Below are 23,713 nucleotides of genomic sequence, written 5' to 3'. Positions count from 1 at the left end.
GCAGACTTGCAGCAGGGCCGGCAAGGCACACAAATACCCTGGAAACTTGGCAAATAATTCCTGCCTGCCCTTGCTTTGCCTCCTGTAATTTCCATGCTCTCTGACATGTTGCTCACAGGTTCCGAGGGCTCTGGGTGTATACATCAAGAATGCAGAGTTTTGAGGAGTGACTAATTACAGTGACTGAAGCCTCTGTATTTGACCTGTGGGCATAACTAACTTAACAGCCAGTGTGAGATGGGATGTAGGCAGAACAGCAAAATTAACGTGCTGCTCTGGTTGTGCTTCACAAAGTGACCTGCTTTTGCAGGTCTGTCTCCTGACTTGGCCAGCCTTGAACACAAAGCACTGAATTCCTGTGGTGACAGAAGACTGGGTTTAAATTCACAGATCTCTCTGCACGGTGCAGAATCAGTGTCACTTTGCTGAAAATACAACAGGATTCAATACAACACAACAGAAGGAAGAGCAGGAAATGAGACTCAGGCTGTCCTTGTGTCTGGGTGTATCAGTAATAGTCTGTGGACCAACTGGCTTAAATTGCCACTCTGCTGCAGTAGGCTGTGTAGTTTCTGGGGTTTATTCTTAGGAAGTGCTATATCAGTCATCTGAAGTGCTGCTGTAGAGGTTTTGGGTGATAGAGTGTCAGGGATGGGGAAAATGTACAGAATACTTGAAGTATTGTGCTGGTAAATGGGGTGTATGGATTTAGACTGTAGGTATTTTATTTCATCTCTGTTATCAGATGCACTGAAATTGCTCCTTCAACGTAAGAGGAGATTTGTTGGGGCTTCTCTATAGCATTCTTGGGAACAGGAGGTGCAGGCTTAAAGCACCAAAGCATGGTGGTCCCCCTTAGGTGCAAGCCTGAAGCACACTTGATAGTGAAGTTAAGCTTAAAAGTAAGGAAAGAAGTTAATTCCGTACTGCTTACTGAGCAGTACTGCTGTAGACAACATCAGTGTCCATCAGCTACTTAGAAAAACATCCTCGTCTGTGCTGAGTCCTCTAAGGCAGCTGTCCTAATAAAGTCAGAAATACACTGAGTGGTATAACCTGTCGTTGTGCTGTGGCTTCTGCAGGAACTTTTATTTCTAATACCAAACAGTTCAGGGATGTATGTAAAGGTTTCTGGGTCTCCTTTGCTATTTGTAAATGTAAGCAATAAAAGCCATGCTTGGCTGGGAAGCAGGAGTGCCCACATAAACTGCTGCAGATCTGTCGTGGCGGAGGGGAAAAGAGACATGAGCTGTAATGTTTGCCTTGGCTTCCTGTCTGCTGGAAGCGGGAAAAGAACTGGTGAGAATCTGAAAGCTTTTATCCGAGTCCACATACTTCCTTTTTTACCTTAATGCCCTTTGCGAAAAAACAAAGGAAAATGTACCTCAAAACTGTTTTCCTTTCCACAGTTCCAGCATATGTTCCCATGCTACCGTCCTATCTGAAGATAAACAGAAATATTCTTTCTTAGAGTAATTGTTTACGCCTTATTTGTATGTACGCGTTTATATGTGTATGTATATGAAAGGAAGAAAGATTTATTATATGTAAAGTAGAATAGCTTTTCTTTAAAGAAAATTGTTGTTTGTATTCTAAACAATACTGTACTTCTGTGGGATCCTAGGAAAGCAACTAAGAGTAACAGACTTCTCGTCAGCATATTTCATCTGCCAAGGATCCCAACTACCACCTGAAATGTGGGGATCTGCATATCAAACAATGTTGAAAACCACAGAACAGAGGAAACAGCCTGAGAACCCCACATGGATAGTAATACAGCCCCATTTCTCTCTTGGGCTACTTGCTTACTGACACAGGAAATGTCCCCATAGGCTCTAGGTGAAGCAGATATTTATATTGTTTGATGCAGCACAGGCCAACATTTTTTTTTTCAGTCTTGACATCTTAAGCATTTGATTGCTCTTAGGTTTAACCTCTTTCTAGTACTGCAGTACCATTGTTGCTTTTGTTATGGCAGGGCACAGAGGCAGGCCTTCAAACTCACAGGTTGTATGGCTCAGGTAAAGTATTTTGTGCTCTGATAGAAAAGACGTGTCCCAGTGTCTGAAGAGAGGCTTGGTGAGCTTTGGAAGGCTGTGCTTCAGTCAGCTCAGCAGGGCTGCCTGGGTTAGTTGACTTATTTAGGACTGATGCTTTCTTTATTCATTACTGAGAATCTGGACCTCAGCTCAGACACAGAGATAATTTTGGAAAGAAAAAAAAATAAGAGCAAACTCAGTTACATTTTTTTCTTTTTTTTTTTTTTTTAGGTTAATAATGCTTGTAAGCCAGAGGTGAAAGTGGCTCAGCAGAGCAACGCTGGGAAGTCTGGCAGACTGGAAGAGAACGGCTGCCCTGCAAGGCAGCTGCCGAGCGTGAAGCATGGAGGAGAGTAAGAACGAGAAGGTGAACCAGGCTCACGTTCTCTTCGACAGATTTGTCCAGGCTTCAACGTGCAAGGGGACTCTCAAGGCTTTCCAGGAGCTCTGTGACTACCTAGAACTAAAGCCCAAGGACTACCGTTCTTTCTATCACAAACTCAAGTCCAAGCTAAATTATTGGAAAGCCAAAGCCTTGTGGGCCAAATTGGATAAAAGGGGCAGCCATAAGGACTATAAGAAGGGGAAAGCATGCGCCAACACGAAGGTAAGGAAAGTGATCCTCTGTAAGAGACCTATTTGTGGGAATCAAAACTGCTGTTACCCAGTTTGTCTCTGGAATACACAAGAAAAATAACTGTATGTTGAAAGATATTTCTCTAGTACCAGTATAAGCCTGGGGAGGATTCAGAAATGTTCTCATCCATGTTACTTACAATGCAGCCATTTGTTTTCATTTTACTCTGAATGAAAATTCTGTTTGCATCTACCAAATTTGATTGTTCACCTGGACAGGGAAAGGGGAAGCTAAGTGGAAAGCCAGAATATTTGCAGTTTATTCAGGAGAATCAGTCTGCAGATTTCTATGTTCTATGTTGCGACATCAGTACCATAGGTGAGGTTGAATTATAATTTTATTTTATTTTGTTTTATTTTGAAACACAAGATAATAGCTAGGATATGAAATTTGTTGTTGGAGTCTAGATGCCCAATATATGCATTTGGAAATTTCTCACTACTCTCAAAGTGTGCCAAATCTGTAAATATTCAGTTCAGCGTTATTTAGAAAGCAATTGCTTGTATTTATGAGAAAAAAAATCAACCCACTAAAATACAAATGCTGTGGAAACTCATACCAGTTCATTTAAAAGGATTGATATGTGTTGGTATTTACTGTAAGGAATTCCTGCTTTCACTCACTTTCTCCAGTTTATTTTACCTGGGTTGTTGTGAGCTGATATCTGTGTGCCTAGTTGAACTCTACAGTATGGGCTTTATTTTTTTATTATTCTGTTACTGTAATACATTTATGTCATCAAAATGTTTATGGAATAAATTGTTTTCTCAAGTGATCATATACTTTTCCTTTAAAAAAATGAAGAAAGATAGTGTGGACTATGATAAAATTAGAACAGGATTCTCCCCTCCTTTACTTAGGACAATTGGTGCTTCTCTTTCTCTTGTACATTAACCTAAGGCTAACTTTCTGCAGAAAGAATTAAATACTAATTCCAATAGAAGAGAACTGAGAGGAAAATATATCCTATTTGGGATATAATGGGTCATTTCAGATAGGTGGACTCAGGTTTACTTTCCAGGTAGATATTATAAAGTTATGTTATTTCCTTGATTGTATCACTTCCTAATTGCAATTTTCGTATAGATAGTGACATTTATAAGTAATTGCTACAATAACACCCATAATAATTACCATCAGATCAAGGTGCATTGTTCTATGTCTTGTGAAAATAATGCTTTCCTCAAAATGTTCATTATTGTTACATCCAATTATAGTTAACAGCTGGAATGCAGATCAACTATGAAAACAATAAGGCAGAAAGGTAGTGTTGGTCAATGGAATTCACACTGAACTGGGTCAACCAAAGGAAGGAAAGGGCATATTGCATAGCAGCTCTCTTATGTGTATTTGGCAAGGAGGGAGAGTGAAAGAAAAGAGGAAGAGGAGGGAAGTCTTACTTGCCAGTGTTACTGAGAAGCTGCTGGTGAAATGCTCTTTTGAAATGCAACTAAAAAGGGTGGATAAGTTAAATAAATTTCATGCTTACATGTCCCAATCCAGGAACATGCAGAACTGTTGATTTGAGATTCCAGTCATTTTGAGTATTGAATTCAGCCAGCTGAGAGGAAAGGAAATTGTTTCAAAAATTAATTTTTGCTACAAAATTGCTTGAAGAATATGTACTTGTTATGATAAATGATTTTTGTATGCCACTAAATACAAACTTTGTTGCTTTTTTATGTAAAGAAATGATATTCAAGTGTATTTTTTCATATTTTTCATATATCTTTGTTAATTACTTGCTTCCGACCCTAACAGTTCTGCTATTAAATTTGTAATTCGTAGGAGGTAAACACAACTATTCAAAGTGGAGACCTTTTGAGAACTGAATCATCTCTGATTTGATGTTTCCCATCTTACTTAGTTTCATATTCCTAATTTTTAATGTAATTTGCAAACACTAATTTAAAAAAAAAATACAACACAGAAATTAAGGTGGGTGTGTGGAAATGATAGAATTTAAAACAAAGATCAGAATTTTACCCATATTCTTAGAACTGCTGTCAGTTATTTCTTTACTAAGATAAGCTTCTGTATTGATCATATGAAGATCTCATTCTCTAGAGTTTAATTGCTGCTTGTCTATTTAGAATCATGCTGGGGTGAAGTGTCTCAGCCAGAACTGGTACTTGGTGCATCACATGGCCAGTGTCCAGGTTAACTGGAATTCAGATGGTCGGGGGTATAGTTCATGAATGCAAGACTTGGATGTGATGATTTGTCCAAATGTAAATAGTTCCCAAAAATTTATATTAGCTCCTTTATTTATTTAGCTTGAGCAGCTCAAAAGAGAACAGAAAGGTAATTCTCCACTCGAGAACTGGAGAACTCAGGATTTGTTTGCATTTAATGTTACATTACCATGGTGTTGTTATTAGAAACTGAATATAACTTATCTGAAAGATCTTGAGCAAGAATTGATTGTGAGGAGTGAGACTGCTTCAGTGCACAGAGCTGTAGCAGTTGCTTAGAGTCATTGTGGAGCCAAGGAAGAAGGGACGACAGTTACTTGGCAATGATTAAGGTTTCATGCTTATCGCCGCCCATGCAAATATCAGAACTTAGGTTTCTACAAGAGATCTGAAACTGGAAGAGTCAGTAGGGTTAAAAAGGGGAACAGAGTCTTTTCTTCTTAAAGCTTGCTGTGTTTTATAGCAGCACCATTTAATATTTTTGTGGAGGTAAAAAAAAGGTGGCAACCTTTGTCGTGAATTGCTTCGCTGTGTATTGTATTTTGGATCCAGAACATGTAAAGCCCTAGATAAATTACCTATTTAAATATGACACACTCAGCTCATTCTCTTACAAGGTTAAAAAATGAAAGACTAAGTGGTGTTTGAGAATTACACTTAACCACAAAGAAAACAATATTGAATTGGAAGAATGCAGTAGTTCCTAATTGATTATTGCTTTTAACAAGTTACAACTTGGACACCCGTTCAGTATGTAAGTCTGGTTTTTAATTGTACTGTTAATACCTCAGTGGTCGGAATTCTGTATTTATGTCTTCAAGTTCCCAAAGCCACTAAATAAACTGCTGTTATCCTTCCCCTTTCTCTGGACTTGTATCTCTGCTCTCAGATTTATATGCTTTGTTATTTTATACATTAGCCTTGTTTAGCATTTGCATGTTAGTTGTTAACTCTTTACTGTTGCAAACTGTACTCTTTTATTTATCATTCAGGCTTTGTATTTGCATTTTCACGTCATTAGAAGAATCTGTAATCCAGTGAACAGCAAGTTGAAAATGTGGGGAACTGTACAAACTGGCTTATGGGGACTGTCAGAGAACAAAGAGCTTTGTTTGGGGTAGGCTGTGTAATCAGAAGGGTAGGTTCTGATGAAGTTTTAGCACACTTAAGAATTTCTTAGAGAGCTTTGTTTTCCAGCTGTAAGGGTACTTAGGGATCTGGAAAATATTCACATGGCAGAAACAGTCACCACGTTGGTGAGTCTTTATCCAGTGTGTCTGGTTCATGATCAATAGAAAACCAGTACAAAATTGATATGACAAAATGGACTATGCACTATATTAATGTGAATACACACATGCCAGCTTTCTCTGTGGACTTCAGTTTCTGTGGGCAGTTGAGTATCTTGGATTTTTAATCTTGAAATAAAATATCTTGCTGTGTTCCTTTGTTTCTTCAGAAGTACTTCCAGCACTGGATATGCAAGTGTTTCTCAAGTCGTTTATTAGCCTCTAAAAGTGTTTGTGAATAGAGTGGAGAAAGATGGGAGAAGATGAAATACCTTTGATCTGAAAAAGGTTAAAGTGAAGAAAACGTATTTTGATAAAAAAGGTCTAATTACACAAAGTTCACTTTTACATTGTATTTACTTACCTTGGAGGTTCCTTTGCTGCAATACTAGAAACATCTGCATGGGTATAAGTCAGAGTGCCGTCTATGCTAATCTAAATGATCATGTGTGTAAAAACTTTGCATTTATCTGCCTGAACCATTGCTGTGCTGCTCAGTGTTGATGAGGAATTTCCAGCGTTCCTGAAGATTTTCTGAAAAAGGCTAACTCAGGCTTTGGGAGATGGGAAGAAAAGGCTACTTCACCTTTTCTTACAAACAGAAAAGACGTGGTTGGAACTGGAGAGAGAAACCATCAGAAATATTGCTGCTTTCCAGGTGCTTACATAGCTTGGAGAGCATGCTATGGTCTTAATCCCTTAAAAGAAGGGTTGAAGATACCCTTTTCCTCTTTGAACCATACAGTTACTTTGTGGTTGGTTGTTTTGCAGTGTCTGATAATTGGGGCTGGACCCTGTGGCCTTCGTACAGCCATCGACCTGTCATTCCTGGGAGCCAAGGTGGTGGTCATAGAAAAGAGGGATGCCTTTTCCCGCAATAATGTTCTACATTTGTGGCCATTCACCATACATGACCTGAGGGGTCTTGGCGCCAAGAAGTTTTATGGCAAATTCTGTGCAGGATCCATAGACCATATCAGTAAGTACAGCTGCTGCTTGGCATGGCAGCACTTGTTCTTGAAAAAGGTGGTGGCTGAAGCGTGGAGCATCTCATGAAAATACATCCTGCACCTGTCATTGCTCTTTTGTCAGTATGGTATAATATGAAAGAAATAGATTGTGCCATGGCATGATCAAACATGTAATATATATCTTTTAGTGTACCTGTTATCTTTTATAGCTTCTGCTTTCTGAGGGCAGAAATTGCCATTTTTCAATTTATTTTTTTTCCCAAAAAAAACTTACCAAGCACTCTAGTGCCCATCAGTCTCTGTTCACCTCAGGGCATAAATGGAAGTATAAATTGGCACAATAGTAGTAGATAAGATTTAACTTCTTGTTCAATGTGAAAGCTGCTCTTTTTTGAAGGAAAATGACTGGTAGAAACAGAAGGACCTTTATCACTTCAGTCTTACAACTTTTTCTCTTCTGTTTTCCCTTTATTTTTATTCTTCCAGTACTTTATATTGTTTTCTTTTGTGTCTCAGCACAGTTGAAATTTAGTTTCTAGTTGGAGTATTTCTTCATTTCAGTATCTGAAATATGACAATGAAGTTTCCTCCTTAAAATTAGTATTCTCCCTCCAGATTTGCACATAGTCGCTTTCATACCTGTTTCCTACACTGACTTAAATAGAAAAAGGTGATGAGAAACTTAATATTCCCTCATTAACCCAGTAGTGTTAGCACTGAGGTGCATCTCAGCATTACAGGTTGATCAAATGGCTGGTTACCATCTGTGACAGAAGGACAGTCAGTCTTGCTTGTGCTCTCTTCCTTGACTCTCCTGCAGTGCATATTCTAGTTGTTTCCCTTGTTGCTGATTTTGAGACTGAAACATTAAAAAAGTATTTACCTTCTTTGAGAAGGGCTGCAGTTTCTGCTATACAGGAGTTTCTTATGCTGTGTTATTACCCACCAGTGCTGCCTGGATGAAGTGCTGAGAACACAGTGGGAAGAAGAAAGCAGCAGCTCGCCTTTAAATCAGTTTATTAGTAATGTCAAACAGAGATGTGTGTACTTGTGCTCTTTCCTTCTTCTGTTATTTTTTTATCATTGTTTTTTTTTTTCAGGTATCCGTCAACTCCAGCTTATCCTTTTGAAGGTTGCCTTGATCTTAGGAATAGAAATCCATGTCAACGTGGAATTTCAAGGGCTTGTTTACCCTCCGGAGGATCAGGAAAATGAAAGCAAGTAGTGTTGAAATGGGTTGTAGAGAAAGGGGGAGTTATGGTCAGATGCATAGACTCTTGCACCTTAATGTTATAACTCCTTCTTTTCTCATATTCCATTAATGGCAGTAATCTTCAACAGACTTTTGCATGAGTTTTTTATAAGCTTTCTTTCTAGTAAAACAAAATCACCTGAAGTACTAAGCAAAAATAATCTAAGACACAGTAGTTCCTAATGTCTCCTAACATATTTAAGCCTATTTATTACAATTAAGAAATACCTTTTTAAAGCAACTCCTTTCTTTGTGTTTACTGAGGATATTTATACCAGCAAATGGTCTTTGTTATGCTTTTTGCATCTTTGTGAAACCTGCTGTCTGATCACTGTGGGAAGTGGTGGCTTGCTTGTCTTTTGGCATCCTGTTAATTGAATACCTAATAAAGAACCTATAAAGGTTTTAGTGATCATTGAAGATAATCAGGGAAGGTTTACTCGGGCTCTCTCTGCCTACCACAGTGCATTCTCTGATATGCGTGGAGTGGTTATGAAAGTCAGCAATAGCCCTGTCAGTAATATCAGCTATCCTGCAGTATATCTTTACTGACCATGTAAGAAAGGGTTTATGGATGGCAAAAAGTGTTTTTATACGTCTGTTCTACTATGCACACTGTTTTATGTTGTCATTAATCTAGAGTTTTTTGACAGGAATAGGTTGGCGTGCATTGGTCCATCCAAAAACCCATCCAGTATCAGAGTATGAATTTGAAGTGATCATTGGAGGGGATGGCAGAAGGAACACTTTAGAAGGTAATAATGTGTCTATAATTCTTTAAACTACAACTAATTCTTAAATTAGTTAGAGTAGATACAAACAAAAGTGGCCTTCAAAATCCCAATTATAATCAAGACATTTGACTAGTTATAAAGGAAATAAAAAGTCCATGTAGAAATCTAAGCTTAACAAAGGCACTTGAGTTGTCTTTTTCCTCTTCCTATTTATTAGCACAAAAATCAGGTATTTTGACCTGAATAATCTTTCCCACAGTTTTTCCTTAGCTGCATAGTGTTGCAACTCAATTTTGGGAGTAGGAGCTGAAAGCATTGAATGTACTACTGTATAGTAGAGAATTTTCTCTTAATATTTGTTATGCAAGTTGCAGTTTTAGGGAAAGAGATAAGAAAGAATGGGGAGCTTTTTTCCTAAACAAGAACATTTAGTTTTAAGATGAAGCAATTTTTGCTTTTTTGGCATAGTATTTCGTAATACATCAGGTCCAACCTCCTTTATTTTTGAGGTCTGTGGTGTGCTGAGCCTTCTCTGAAACTATGCTCTGTTTTTCAGTGTTGCTCCTTTATCTTTCCTGTAGGGTTTCGCCGAAAAGAGTTCCGTGGTAAACTAGCGATTGCTATCACAGCAAACTTCATCAATCGTAACACCACAGCTGAAGCCAAAGTAGAAGAGATCAGTGGTGTGGCTTTCATATTCAACCAGAAGTTCTTCCAGGATCTACGAGAAGCCACCGGTATGTCAGCAATTGTCAAATTTCCAGTTAAAGCTATTTGTCCTTATTATTACAACTTCTCTAACTCAGGTATCACAATATTTAGTCAGTAAACAAAAGTTGTGTGCAAGGAAGTCAGTCATTTCTGTCTCGCTTTGAAGTCTAACTTTCCTCATTTTTACAGCTGTTCTGTACGTCCGTACAAAGCAGATGTGTATCATTCAGATGTGTGTCATTTTTGCTCAGAACTTCTTTCCCTAAGGATTTTCAGGAAATATGAGCCATTCATAAGAGAAGCCTGAATCCTGAGTTTTGTTTCCTGCATTCCACATCTGAATACAAAAATTAGTGTGATGATAAATATGTTTTTCAAAAGAGGTAGCTATGTACAGCTGAAATGCTCTGTTTCTGGTTTTGTTGAAGATACAGATTTTAAACTCATTGAAAGCATGGAAGGAGGCTGCCTGACATTCTCTCTTAAGATCTTCTAACCATATAGTTTCAATTTACTTTCTTTCAATAGAGCTAATTTGTTGCTTGTTCCTTCATTATCTTTTTTTCTGTCACAAGGTATTGATTTAGAGAACATCGTCTACTATAAGGATGATACACACTACTTTGTCATGACTGCCAAAAAACAGAGCTTGCTGGATAAAGGCGTAATACGACATGTGGGTATTAACTTTTTATATAATAAGATTTGGGAAAATTTTGCTTTTAATACACTGAAAGAACACTCTTCTTGCACCGCATAATGTTATTATACAGATGTATTTTAGAACACAAACATTTGTGGTTAATGCCCTTCTGAAGCATTTTCAGCTATTAGAGTGTTACAAGAATCTAAACTTGTCAGTGTGGGGGTTTTGTGCATGCTAAGAAAAAGTACACAAAAATAACTTTTGTTGGCTTATTTGGGCTTTTCATTTATAAAATAAAAAAAAAAGAATAAAGAAAGTTTACCTGTGTCTAATTCTGACAGAAGCAAATGTCAGATGTCAAAAATAGTTTATCTACAAGTGAATGCAAAAAGATTGGGGTCTTGCTCCTTTTGTGTGAAGTGAAAAGCTCAGAAGTTTCTTAGCCTTTTCACACTCAGAAATGCCAGTAGTATTTAGAGATTTTTCGTCCAAATTATACACATTGCTAGGAATGTAAGAATCAAAGGGCAGACCTTTATCAGTGGATTTGTATAAAATTTAATGCCAACTTTTATATATATATAACCTTGTGGATTTGGCTGTCTCACTTTCACTTGTTTCTCTTTGTCAGGATTATGCTGATACAGAATTATTACTCTCACGGGAGAACGTGGACCAGGAAGCTTTGCTAAACTATGCCAGAGAAGCAGCTGACTTTTCCACTAATCAGCAGCTGCCATCACTGGACTTCGCCATCAACCACTACGGGCAGCCAGATGTGGCAATGTTTGACTTCACGTGCATGTATGCTTCAGAGAATGCAGCACTGGTGCGGGAGCAGAACGGCCACCAGTTACTTGTGGCACTGGTTGGGGACAGTCTCTTGGAGGTTTGTCTTTTAGACTTACTGAAGCATAAGTACAAACCATTGCCCCCATCACTGAAATATGCACTGTCTATAAGATAGTTATTAATTGGTGTGCTGCTGTTTATTGTATAACAAAGTAAGAGATTTGAATGAAGGGTAGGAGTTCTGGGAAAACAGAATGTTTAGTATGGAAACGATCTTGCTTAAGAAAATATGTGCAGAAATGTCTCTGAAATTATATCTGTTCCATGTGCTTCTTATTGAGGCAATTACACTCTGTATGGGAACCTACTCTAAGCCTGTTAATAATTAGCATTTTATAGTTGCTTAAAAAGTACAGTATTGAAAAGTAGCTTTTAAGGCACTCTAGACAATGAACTGTTGTTGGAAATAGAGGAGAGTTTGGCTATTGGAGTCCTCATGGACAATTCATGATGTGTCTGGCTTCCTCTAGCCCAGTGGGAGTAGAGCTTTAAGTTAATTACTGAGCTAAAATTTCTCAGCAGATTATTCCCTGACTATATTCTTGATATTAATTTAAAGCTTTCCCTAACTGATGCTTTTCCTTTCTCATCTGCTTTTTGTAAACTATAATGTTAGCCATTTTGGCCAATGGGAACTGGAATAGCGAGAGGATTTTTAGCTGCAATGGACTCTGCTTGGATGGTACGAAGTTGGTCACTTGGAGCAAGTCCTTTGGAAGTTCTTGCAGAGAGGTAATAGAAAAAAAATGCTTGCATTTTGAGTTCTAATCTAATCCTCCAATATCTTGTCATTCATTCTAGTCCCTTCTAGTACAAATACATAGATAAAATATGAGATACAGATTCCTGCTGTTTTTAGAGGGTGCTTGTAGCTATAACTGAATTAAAGAAAAATATCCATAGCGGCTGATAAACTAAAATATATTAATAGAAGAAAAAATAAATTTTGCAGCTGTTCTTGGTCCTAGTTGTACAAAAGTGATTAGGTGGAGAGTCTCTTCTTGGTGCTTATTGGTAATATATAGAGAAAGTGAGCCTAATTTACTGTCATAAGCATTGCAAAAGCAAACCAAATGAAGGTGCCTTTAAAAAGAGAGAGAAAAATTTTTGCTCTCCCTTATTATCTTGTAAATATCTTTTACAATTTTCTCTTAAAGAAGCTATGACCCGTTTTGTATTTCAGATAATTGGTCACTTTGTTTCATGTGAGCCAAAGAATGTCTTGTCTTTTTTTCTTTCTTTGGAGTATCATGTTCTTGATGTTTTTATCATCTTTTGGTGAGGCTTGTTCTGGTGACATAAGGTCATTGCTTAGAATCACAACTTGAGTTTTTAAAAAATGGAGTAAGTTTAAGCAATGTGTAAGAAGCTATTTTAAACAACTGCAACTTCTATTAGGAGTTGTAGTATAATTTTTTAAACTCCATGTTAAATATTTAATATTCTGCTTTTCTGAATTTTGAGAAATGGTGAAGTTAATGATGTTGCAGTTGTTGCCAGACATCATTAGACATTTACAGAGAGCAATAAGATCTCTCCTCAGCCTTCTTTTCTTCAGGCTGGCCAAATCCACTTTCCTTGGCCTCTCCCCACAGGCTGAGTACTCCAGTCCCCTTTGTAGCCTTGTTTCTGAGTCATTTCAGAGTGTCAGTGTTTTTGTGTACTGGGGAAGCCCTTTAGTTGTGGTCAGTGTATTACCTTCTTCCTTCCTTTTGATTTTTGGAGTTGTATTATATTGCAAATTTAAATACATGCATGAGAATTCTTAGCTATTGAAGTTTTTTCTCTCCAGAATCGATTTAGCGATATTAATAGCATTGCATCTTTTCTATTTAAAAAAACCCAACAAACACAAAATAAAAAGATTTTTTTTTTTTTTTCCAAGGGAAAGCATTTATAGACTACTGCCTCAGACCACCCCTGAGAATGTGAGTAAAAACTTCAGCCATTATAGCATTGATCCAGCCACTCGGTATCCCAATATCAACGTCAACTTCTTGCGGCCACAGCAGGTAACTGGAGGGAAGTGATGCTTCTGAATGCTTGTATTCTGCACTGTCTTTTCTTAGGTGAAACAATGCTAGTATTTTAGGGATAGTGACCTGACTGTGGCAGTATAACTTGGAAACAGTGAAATGCAGATATATCAGTCAAGAGTTGACCTCTTTACAAAATTCCTATTTTGTTTAAAGTTTTGAAGTCTTAAAAATGTGCTTTTAATTCAGTTGTATTTTTGATTTTGCCTGCGTTTTCTAGTACCAGTTTATGATTGCAGTCTTGTACCCACTGAGCAGCATCAGTCAGCTAGACTGTTCAGTACTGACAAGTTGTTCCTTGTTCTGGACTTCTTGGGCTAGAGATTTCTATTACATAAGAATACTTGTTCTTTTGCCTTGGGAGAGCTGCTGCTTGTTCTCCTGCTCTTTCTGTATCCATTGGGTGTTGATCACTTTTAATTTTTTGTATCATTGTAGGTACGCCACTTGTATAATACAGGAGATTTGAAAGACATACACCTAGAAATAGAGAATTTTGTGAACTCCAGGACACCAAAGCTGACTCGGAATGGTAGGCCTGGTTACTGCTCCATTCCTTTTGATATTCAGACTCTGCATCAGTGCAGTGCACATAGAGTAACAGGGCTGTGTTCTATTGTTTAGCCAGCTTCTTTTGGTTTAGATAAAGCAATTATTTTGTCAAAAATCTGAATTTTTTTTCTAGTCATTCAAGTTTCAATTAACATGCAAATATACTTCTATTTGCCCAATTTCCCTCCTCTATAATGCTGTTAAAATTTTAGAGCATATTTCCTTATACAAGTATTTTTCTTCATGTCTTTTATCCTATAACGATAACCTTACTTAAAGTGCAGAAGGCTATTCTGAATTTGCTCCAATCATAAATGCAAAATTCTAATAAAAATAACAGAAGCTATGTCTATTACAGTCTTTCATGGTCATACTTTTCTTTAGTTAATCTCATCTCCTATCTTAATTATGTGAAATATCACTTTACTTGCATTATTCTGTCCAGATAGTGTTTGGGGACTCCCTCAATAGTGCTTTGCTGCTGAGCTTCCTTTTGCTGCTCAAAATCTACGTAGTCTTTGGATATGTTCTTTGGCCTGCAACCATATCCCTTTAGACTGTAGTCTTGTCAGATCTTGCATTAAAGCAAGGTCAAAATAGGTCAGTACTTCTAATGGAAAACTTTCAATAGAAAAGAAAGACTTGCAAAAGTACTTTTGCAGTTCTTCCATTAGAAATAGTGTATCTGGGCTTCAGAGAATATTGTACTACTCTATAGTCTTTAGGTCATGTTTAAAACAAGCCTTTGTGATTTTTTTTTAATAATTATTGGGGCTCTTTTAGGATGAATTATGTCAAGTTATAACTTAGGTAAATACTTTTTAGCGAATGAAAAAATCCTTTCTTGCATCTAAATTAGATGTGATAGTCTTTAAAAAAACAACAGTAGTTTTGTCCCATGCTGCCTGTTGTAGAAGGAGCTTATCCTTTACATGAAAGTTTTATTTGTTGATTTGTATTTTTTATGATGTAGTTAGAATTCAGAAAAGAGATTTTGTGTGTTTCTACTTAACAGCATGATTTCTTACAGAGTCTGTAGCTCGCTCTAGTAAATTGCTCAGTTGGTGCCAGAGGCAGACAGATGGGTATGCTGGTGTAAATGTGACAGATCTCACGATGTCATGGAAAAGTGGCTTAGCTTTGTGTGCCATTATCCACAGATACCGTCCAGACTTAATGTAAGTAACTTGCTCTTTTGAAGATTTGGGGAGGGCAGAATAGTAGTTTTATTTCAAACTAGTACTACTGAGAGTGAGGCAATGCATTTGTGACTAATGAAGAAATGGATTGAAATGAATTCAATTAAGCTTGATGGAAGCTAATGTACAAGTGATTCACCAGCGGAGTGGAAGGTTGTAATAGCTTAATGAATATGAAGGTAAACATGTTGTCATTTTCCTTTATGGATGATTTGACAGAATGAAAGTTCAAATTGCTACAGACTAGAATGCTTTACTGTCAGAAAAACTCTTCTCTCTGTGGAATTAGTCAGGAATAGTTGATGGCTTCAGTTAAATATCTAATGAACAAGTCTCTACACAGGCCTTCATAATCTCCTTTTTGACAGTAACTCTTTTTAAAGTTGGGGCTGCCCCTTATAGAAGTAGTGACTCACTGTCTGAACAGAAAAGTTGTGCCTGTAAACTTTGCAGTGGGTAAAATAGCTGCCCCATTCTAGATCGGGAAAACGCTGGCAGAGGTACCAGTAGGTTCTTAAAAGGGAAAAAAAAATAGATTTATTAAAAGAGTAACGAATAAAAACAGAGAAAGTTTGAGCAAAGTTCATCAACTCTACAATACAAAAGAATTTGTTGGCAAGTAAATTTGAGAGATTTTAAAAAAATACAATACCTGAATCCTTTCGGAAGACTGGTTCCCACTTGATTCATTGCGCACCCTCTTCCTGCCTGTTGCAGAGACTTTGATTCTTTGGATGAACACAATGTGGAGAAGAATAACCAGCTGGCCTTTGACATTGCTGAAAAAGAGTTTGGAATATCTCCCATTATGACTGGAAAGGAAATGGCATCTGTCGGGGAACCAGATAAACTTTCAATGGTGATGTACCTCACGCAGTTCTATGAGATGTTCAAAGACACCATCCCTTCTAGTGGTAAGGAATTTGTTACAAGTCTATGATCTTTAAAGACAGATGCAGAACGAATATGTGTTATTTTCATGGTTTTTCCACAAAAAGTTACCTTCTTATTGTTGATATTGTTTTTGCCACTAACCATGTTAGCAATATCAGGAGCAAAAAGAGGAGTTAATAAATATAAACTAATGTCTTCAAAAGTTTAAAATCACTTCAGCACTACTAGGCAACTTCTCTGCTTTCTTGCTGTTATTAGGGGTTCATCAGTCTTCACTAATGTGAGATGCCTTGTTAGTAAATTTTTAGTAGGTAATTTCAAAACTCTGGCCAAGGTTTATAGCTGTTATTTACCATCCATGAATGGTGAGAGTAACTCCAGGCCAATGAGAGGCAGGAATGAAAGACAGATTATAACTGAAGAATGTAATTGCCTAGCAGAAGCGAAAATTGTCCATCTCTAAGTCTTAATCATGCAGTAATTTTTTTGTTTGTTTTGTTGGTTTGGGTTTTTTTTTGTTATTGATGAACTTATAATGTCCTAAGATATTAAAGTATATAATTCTGATGAAAAAAGATGTGTTTAATAGCCTTTAAAAAATATAGTGTGTTATCGATTAGGTGTTATTTCCAAAACTCTGAACTCATTTTATTAGTACTGATGACGATGATGCTCTTCAAATATGGAAGTGAACAAACACAGTATTCTGGATCGTTGTAAAACCTAGAGGGAGAATTGATTTTGGCAAAATGAAGAAAGCATTAAGTTATGTATTTAATAACAGCACTTTGGAAATAATTTCTTGGCATTTCTTCTCTGACCTGTTTCTACTTACAGATAGTGTGGATCTGAATGCAGAAGAAAAGGCCGCCCTAATTGCCAGTACCAAATCTCCAATCTCTTTTCTCAGTAAACTGGGACAAAGTATATCTCGGAAACGCACTCCAAAGGTAACCATACCACAGGCCTGATAACACTTGTGTTTGCTAGGCTGCTGTCCAAGTAGGTGGTACTAGAAATGAATATGTCTGTCTGTCTGCCATGTATCTACCGAAAACCAGATGTTCATCAGCTCTTGACAATACATGACCTTTATAATTGCAGAATTACACTGGTAATGTGCATTCTCAGTTTGTGATATACTTCAGTCTTAAAATCTTAGCTTTTTGGAAGAATTTGGGGATATACTTCAATCAGGTAGACTTTCAATATGAATGCTAGAAATCCCTAAGGAAAATAAAGGGAAAAACAAACAAACAAAATCAAACAAAAAGCAGCAGCAACAACAAACCCTTTCCTTAAACAGATGGAGAATTACCTTAGAGAATTAATTAGTTGTGTTGCAAAGCTTGAGTGCACCGATGACATTTAAATTTACCTCAGGCCAGAAATATACGAGAGTTTTTATCCTTGTTTTCATTCCTCCTCCCTCTCTTTTCAGGACAAAAAAGAAAAGGAATTGGATGGTGCAGGAAAGAGGAGGAAAACCAGCCAATCTGAGGATGTAAGTATTACAATGAGGAAGGTGTAAAGGAGAAAAATATATATGGTACATTCTTCATTCTCATTTCAATCCTTTTATTTTCTGTAAGCAGATAGGCCTTATTCAAGGATTTCTAAATAAAAATTCTTCTTGAAAGGTTATTCTTTGTTCTGTTTGTAGGGAAAATACTTTATTGATGCTTATGAGAGTACACTAGAAATGAAATACTGCATTTCCTTCATATTCTATTTTTACTACAATTTACTTTGATTTGATGAGTGCACCAAGAATAAAATTTAGTAAAGTCATTCAGGAATCGGAAGTTTCATTCATATTTGATCTGCAGTCTCAGTTCATGCAAAATGCATACATATCCAATATTCTCCACAAGGTAGTCTTTCAGATCAAGTGCTTATAGCCAAACAGGTATAAGTGAGCTAAATTTTAATACTTGGAATTGTCAGTGAAGCTGTGATGATATCCATTTGCTTTACGTCAGCGGATTTATGAGGGTGTTTCAACTGTGGTGTCTTTGGTAGGTAAATGTATCAAGTAAGGTTGGGAAAATGAGAGAGGTTTATCAGAGCTTTTGATGGCATACCAAAGAAAATTAAAATTTTAAATGCAGAATGGCAGATTTGTTTTCTACAGTGTAGAAACCTAGTACATCAAAGAGGAAGAGTGGAAAAGGTGATTCGGATGTACTTGTTAAATGTTGATCTCACTGACTGGTAGGAGGACATTCCTCGAAGCTACAGAGAAGAAAGACCTACATTGGTGAGCGCCCTGACAGAGAGGAGAATTGATGTTGCCATTGGGAATCAGAACAAAGTCAAGTCCATGGCAACCCAGCTACTGGCCAAGTTTGAGGAGAATGCACCAGTACAATCCTCAACATTACGAAGACAGGTAGGAGAGATGGTCAATAAATCCTAGTAGTTTGGAGTCATGACAGAAAATTGTGAGTAATAACATTCATTCCTTAAGAGTGGATGCTAGTGGTGCCCTTCTACTGCAAAGGCTCTCCTAGGGAGGAGTGAAGGTTACTCAGTAGAGAAAAAAATTAAATTGTTTATGAAAGTCCACTTCCCTTTACTGCCAGTATGATGTTTTATAATCTCTTTTAAAAATATCTCACCAGTAATTAGATTTCTTTTATAACTGCTATTGCTGTTGGAAAAGCTGTCCAGGAAAATCCCATTTCTAACCTTTAACAATTCTAATTTAGTTTCTAATTTTAAGATTTTCATTATCAGGTTCTGTGTTTATGCTTGTGAACTGTGATTGTTTTCTATCTGTACATAAGCATAGCAGGTAAATACCTGGGAGATTCTTCACAGTCAGAACGTTTCTATCAATTCAAATGAGGCTTTCTGACGACTGCTGGTTATTCAGTACAGTATCTGAACTACTGCAACTGCAAGGTAGTCATATCTGAAGTTACGTTGAGTCACTTCAAGATACTGCTAGCAGTGCAGCATCAGCAGTACAAGGCTCAGTATGGTTTAAGTGCCTGAGTTCTTGCTCTAATGGTTACTTCTTCTTAATACTTAAACTCTGAGCTGCTGTGGCCAGATTGTGAATGGGACCTTATCTAACTACTTTAAGTTGAATTTAGGTATACATATGCTACATTGCATACCACTGTTAGTAGCATAGCATAATCTCAAAATGGTGACATTTATCCTACTGTTTACCAGTAAAATGTTTCCTTAGCCACTGCGTGCTGTCAGAATAACCAGGCTGAATTGAAGAAACAATGAAAACAAAGGGCAGGTCCACAAAATGTGCATTTCCCCCTCTTTTTTTTTTTTTTTTAATGTCTTCTCCCTTTTCATATATGACTTGCTAAATGAATTCTCCCCTACCCTCTTTTTTTTTCTTAAATGTTTGTCTGTCTGATTGTATCTCCCATTTCTTTGGCTTTCTTCAAATTTTTGTTGCTGTTGTATCATTCCCCCTTGCTCCCAACCCCCTTGCCCTGCAACCTGCATGCAGCAACCTGTCCTGCCTTATCAAGAACGTGTTCACAATCAACCATCCAGCAGACGAGAGCAGGGCCGTCTAGCTCCTATACCCCAGTGGAAACAGGTAAAGAAATTGATTATGAATATGATCTGTTGCCTGCACCCAACATCAGCTCTCACTGTCCTTTTTTTAAACCAATCCTTTTCCAGCAAAACCAATCTTTTTAATGTGAGTCTCTTATTTTTAACAGTTTAATTTATAATGAATAAAATCAAAGCCTGCCTGTTATGCTTGTTCTAGCTTTCTAGGGCTTCAGTGGTTGTTTCATAAGAAACTTTGCCTGCAGATGCAGATGATGTATCATCTGAGGTATTTCTATATTATTCTTATGGAAAATAATAGAGAGTATGTAGGCAATTATTGCAGCCAGTGAGATTAAAAGTGTTGTGGAATCTGTAATTACTGAAGCTCGTCATTAGTATAAAAAGTAAGATTGGTTATCAGTTTTTCAATTCACTTGAAATTTTACATGTTCTCCAGTTAGAAGAGACTTTTCAGTTACTGTGGTTTCCCTTTCTTTGTGACCCAGCTTTCCTCGCCACTTTATCATATTCATTGCATTGCAAATTCCTGTAGTACTGTAGATTAAGTATATTTTAGACTTTCTGCCACACAGAGTGACAGAACATGGATCAACAGAAGAAAAATCAGTAGGTATCATATTTTATTTTCTCTCCGGTGTATTTTGATTCATTGTCATTACTTGTGGGGTTTTTTTTTTCAGCAGCGCACTTTCAAAAGCAAGGTTTGTGACAGTCCTGTCAGGCAAACAGGATACTTATCTTATTGCTTCCTTCTGCTTCCATCTTTCCTTGTGAAAATCACACTCTTGTTTCTGAGAGTGCTGAGATACGTTTTTCTGGCAGTCATCATTTAGAGAAGCACCTGTTTCTTTCTGGCTGCAGTTTAATCAGTGCGTACTCTGGAGTCAAGAGGAAGAAAACGACCTTACTTTGGAAGTTGACTTTTCTGCATGTTTATGGATTCATAGTATACTTTATGCTTAAGGTATTCAGTGCAAGTAGTGCTTCACGTCATGGCCAGTGCCAAGATTTCTTTCGAGTGCCATCATCTAGAAGATTTCTTTCCGAAGAAGAAGACTCAAAGCAGGGGAATTGTTGTCATTAGGACTGTCTTAAAAATGTCGACATTATGTTTAGTTTTCCTGACTTGTTTATTCTTCTACCTTCTTTTCAAAATTTCCTTTATAAGCTAATGAGTATTTTCAAGTGGCTTATCATCCAGGATTAAGACAGATTTCAGATTTTAAGAGTACATCTCCATATAGGGGAGAAACGATGGAGAAGAATTGTAGCTAGCTGTACAATACCAGTGCAATTGATGAGCACTGCTTGTGGTGCCCTCTACCTTACAATTAAAGGAAAACTGAATTGTATTGGTTGTATTTCACAGTTCAGATGAATTAAGATTTGTGATTTTGTACTTGAGGAAGATCCCATCCCTGCAGCCTTGAGAGTTGTATTTGAACCTACTGTTGAAACTTTATGAAGACCTTGTAATCTAGTCTTTATGGTGAAACACAGAAGTTTTTATTATCTTCCTTTTGCAATTGATTAAAAAGGATAAACTTTTGTTTCCCATTTTTTTGATAATGATTTTCTTCTCAAAAGTAGTTTATTCTTGGTTTTGTTCTTGTTTGGAACTATACAGTTATTGAAAAGGAGAGAAAAAAGTCCTCTGGTCTCCCTCAACGTTGATACCATCTCCATATACATAGCAATATAGGGCAGATCCTTGGGAAAAGCTCTATTTAATTATTATACTTTCCAAGAACTTTTTTTTATTTAACATGACATTGTCAGCTGTCTTTGGTACTTTTCCACTCACGATTGCTCCTGAAGTATTTGCCTAATCTTACCTCAATGAGCTTTACTGTGTCAACAGAAGATGGTTGGTTCTTGGTGCAGATTTCATGCTGGATTTTGCAGTGGTTTTCATCTGACAGTGAAATGTAGAAGAGTAAAAGTGGATCTCCAAGGTGCACAGTTTGCAAAATTAGGATCAAAGAAACAGTTCATAATGTCCCTATTCCAGAGGTTCCTTAGGGCTTTTGGGGAAATGAAGAACATCACTTGTCTCTATCCAAAAGCCTTCGGAACTATTTATTCTGGACTCATGGGAGATCAGGAGAGGCTAGAAGCCATCCAGTGAACCAAGTAGCCAGTTCTGCTAAGCTGGGACAGAAATCCATCCTGCAGGAAGTTGTTGTTGAAGCAGTGCTTCAGCTGACTGCTGAGATTGCTAATTCTAGTTGCTTAGGCATGTGGAATCTGATAGCTGTGAGACTGTGTTACTACTAGTACTAGAACAGCCTTCTACGGTAACATTAAGCACCAGTTACAAAACTATTCCCTGGGCCACAGATCACCAGCAGTGGAATTGGTGCTGGATGCCTGTATGTTATGGAGATGCTATAATGGAGTGGTATGGCTCTTGACAAACTCTTCAGGAAGCATTTGTGTTTGCTGTAAAGAGCTGATTTAGGAAGAGCTGCTCATGAAGGTATGGGAAAGGGTTCTCTTGGCACAGGTATCAAGTGTTCAGAAGCAGAATCTTCCTTCAGTGACTCCGCATAATGTGTATCACATAGTGGAAGCCTTCTACTGAGGAGCAAAGTGGTTTTCAAGGAGGCAAAGTAGTGACCTGCTTTAGAGGGAAACAACTAATTGCCTAATATTCTTGGCCACAGGCAGGGTGAAGTTGAGGTCCTAAGGGGTTCTTGGGAGAAGGGCAGTTTCCTATGCTGTGATTGATAGGTTTGATCCTGCATCTTGGATCACCTGTTTTGATGGAGGATTTGCATCTGCCTTGGGCTATGGTCTGCCATTGTCTGACAGATGAATTTCCTTAGCTGTACTTGCTTATCAGTTTAAGTCTAAGATCTTGCTTTGCTCTAGAGTTAAAAGAGTTATCAGACTAGCGATGCAATCAGATCATAATGCAGAGTGTCTCTGTGTGCATTGTCTCTGTGAGCTAGGGTAGGGGTGGCTTGGTACAACAAAATTCCGTTAAGTCCTGGCAGAATCTATTCTGAAGCAGTTTTTACTTTCATCACAAGACTTTCTTGCTATCTCTCTTTCAAAGGCATAACCTTGAAACATTAGAAACCTCTTCAGTCTGCTTCTGTGTATTCAGTGTGGCCTGCATTTTCCTCATGAATTGAACTGCAGTATTTTCTTTGTTGAACTACACATTGAGAATGTCCATCTGTATTGTCAAAGCTTGTTCATGCTATTAGGAGCACCTCAGCAGCACCTAGTAATGCATTAAGATAATGTTTGTGTACATGCACAGTAGAAATATGAGGAAGTTCTTATATGATCATAGTATCCCTTAAAAAGTCTGGATTGTGTTTTATGGTATGGTGGTTAATCTCAAATTAATTCTTTGCTGTGCAAAAACATCTTCCATATTGTGTACTATCGCATTCCGTTTTCACTGCTTTTGGGCAGTCATGTTTTTTGAGCTTCTCACCTGGGATCATGAAGCCTATCCAGCCTATCCATGTAGTCTATCCAGAAGAATATATGACTGTTTGGGTATGGTATGGGAGATTAGCCCATTAAACTGAGTCTTGTCCTGATTTTCCAGACTCTCAGCTTACGGTTTTCAGCAGTTTTCTGCTGGTTTCAGAGATGTCCTCACAACAAGAAGAATGTAATGCACAAGCTGAAATCACTGATGTGTGCAAAGACATCTGATGTGTTGCTTGTATTACAGAAATCACATGCTGTATAATGCAGGTCTCTTCTGCCTCTGGAGGTCTGATGCTTGTTCTTTCAAGGTGGTTCCCTGAAATACGATAGAAGTGCAGCAGTAAAAATGCTTCTCTGTTATAATTGTGATTTTTGAAGACATGTAGTGAATGAAATGGCCACAGTCAGTTGGAGCTGAAATCTCAGCAGAAGAGAGCTTATATTACCAATGCTGTTTTTCCTAATTAATTTCTCATTTGAATATGTTGATATATTTTTCATTCCTCATTCCTATAGCCATCTTTGTATTTGCATGCTCAGGAATGGATCTTACATCCTATGTAATGCTATATATTATGATCTCCTGTGGAAAATTACACAACCTTGTGAATATACTGAAATCTGAAATGCAAACTACACTGTTGCTAGATGACAGTCTACAAACAGCTGTAGTGGTTGAAAATGTTGCCAGCCTTTCT

General features: G+C 37.5%; 1 protein-coding gene across 1 annotated transcript in view; it reads left to right on the top strand.

Moving 5' to 3' along the window:
• The window catches only part of MICAL3 (microtubule associated monooxygenase, calponin and LIM domain containing 3), a 146,586-nt gene that overhangs the window by 39,693 nt on the left and 83,180 nt on the right, over window positions 1–23,713 (top strand). Inside the window, exons 2-17 of the mRNA XM_090145484.1 lie at window positions 2,271–2,646; window positions 6,932–7,139; window positions 8,232–8,348; window positions 9,037–9,138; window positions 9,699–9,854; window positions 10,404–10,504; window positions 11,106–11,363; window positions 11,943–12,058; window positions 13,212–13,338; window positions 13,801–13,894; window positions 14,945–15,092; window positions 15,831–16,027; window positions 16,845–16,957; window positions 17,449–17,511; window positions 18,226–18,399; window positions 19,489–19,581. Coding sequence (XP_090001610.1) covers window positions 2,383–2,646; window positions 6,932–7,139; window positions 8,232–8,348; window positions 9,037–9,138; window positions 9,699–9,854; window positions 10,404–10,504; window positions 11,106–11,363; window positions 11,943–12,058; window positions 13,212–13,338; window positions 13,801–13,894; window positions 14,945–15,092; window positions 15,831–16,027; window positions 16,845–16,957; window positions 17,449–17,511; window positions 18,226–18,399; window positions 19,489–19,581 — 2,331 coding nt within the window. The 5' untranslated portion in view covers window positions 2,271–2,382. The remainder of the gene's footprint in view (window positions 1–2,270; window positions 2,647–6,931; window positions 7,140–8,231; window positions 8,349–9,036; window positions 9,139–9,698; window positions 9,855–10,403; window positions 10,505–11,105; window positions 11,364–11,942; window positions 12,059–13,211; window positions 13,339–13,800; window positions 13,895–14,944; window positions 15,093–15,830; window positions 16,028–16,844; window positions 16,958–17,448; window positions 17,512–18,225; window positions 18,400–19,488; window positions 19,582–23,713) is intronic.

Source organism: Phasianus colchicus, chromosome 1 (genome assembly GCF_987193195.1).
Source record: "Phasianus colchicus chromosome 1, bPhaCol1.hap1.1, whole genome shotgun sequence".
NCBI classification, from domain to species: domain Eukaryota; kingdom Metazoa; phylum Chordata; class Aves; order Galliformes; family Phasianidae; genus Phasianus; species Phasianus colchicus.
The sequence above is the reverse complement of the archived record's forward strand: the minus strand, read 5'-3'. Positions and strand labels throughout refer to the sequence as shown.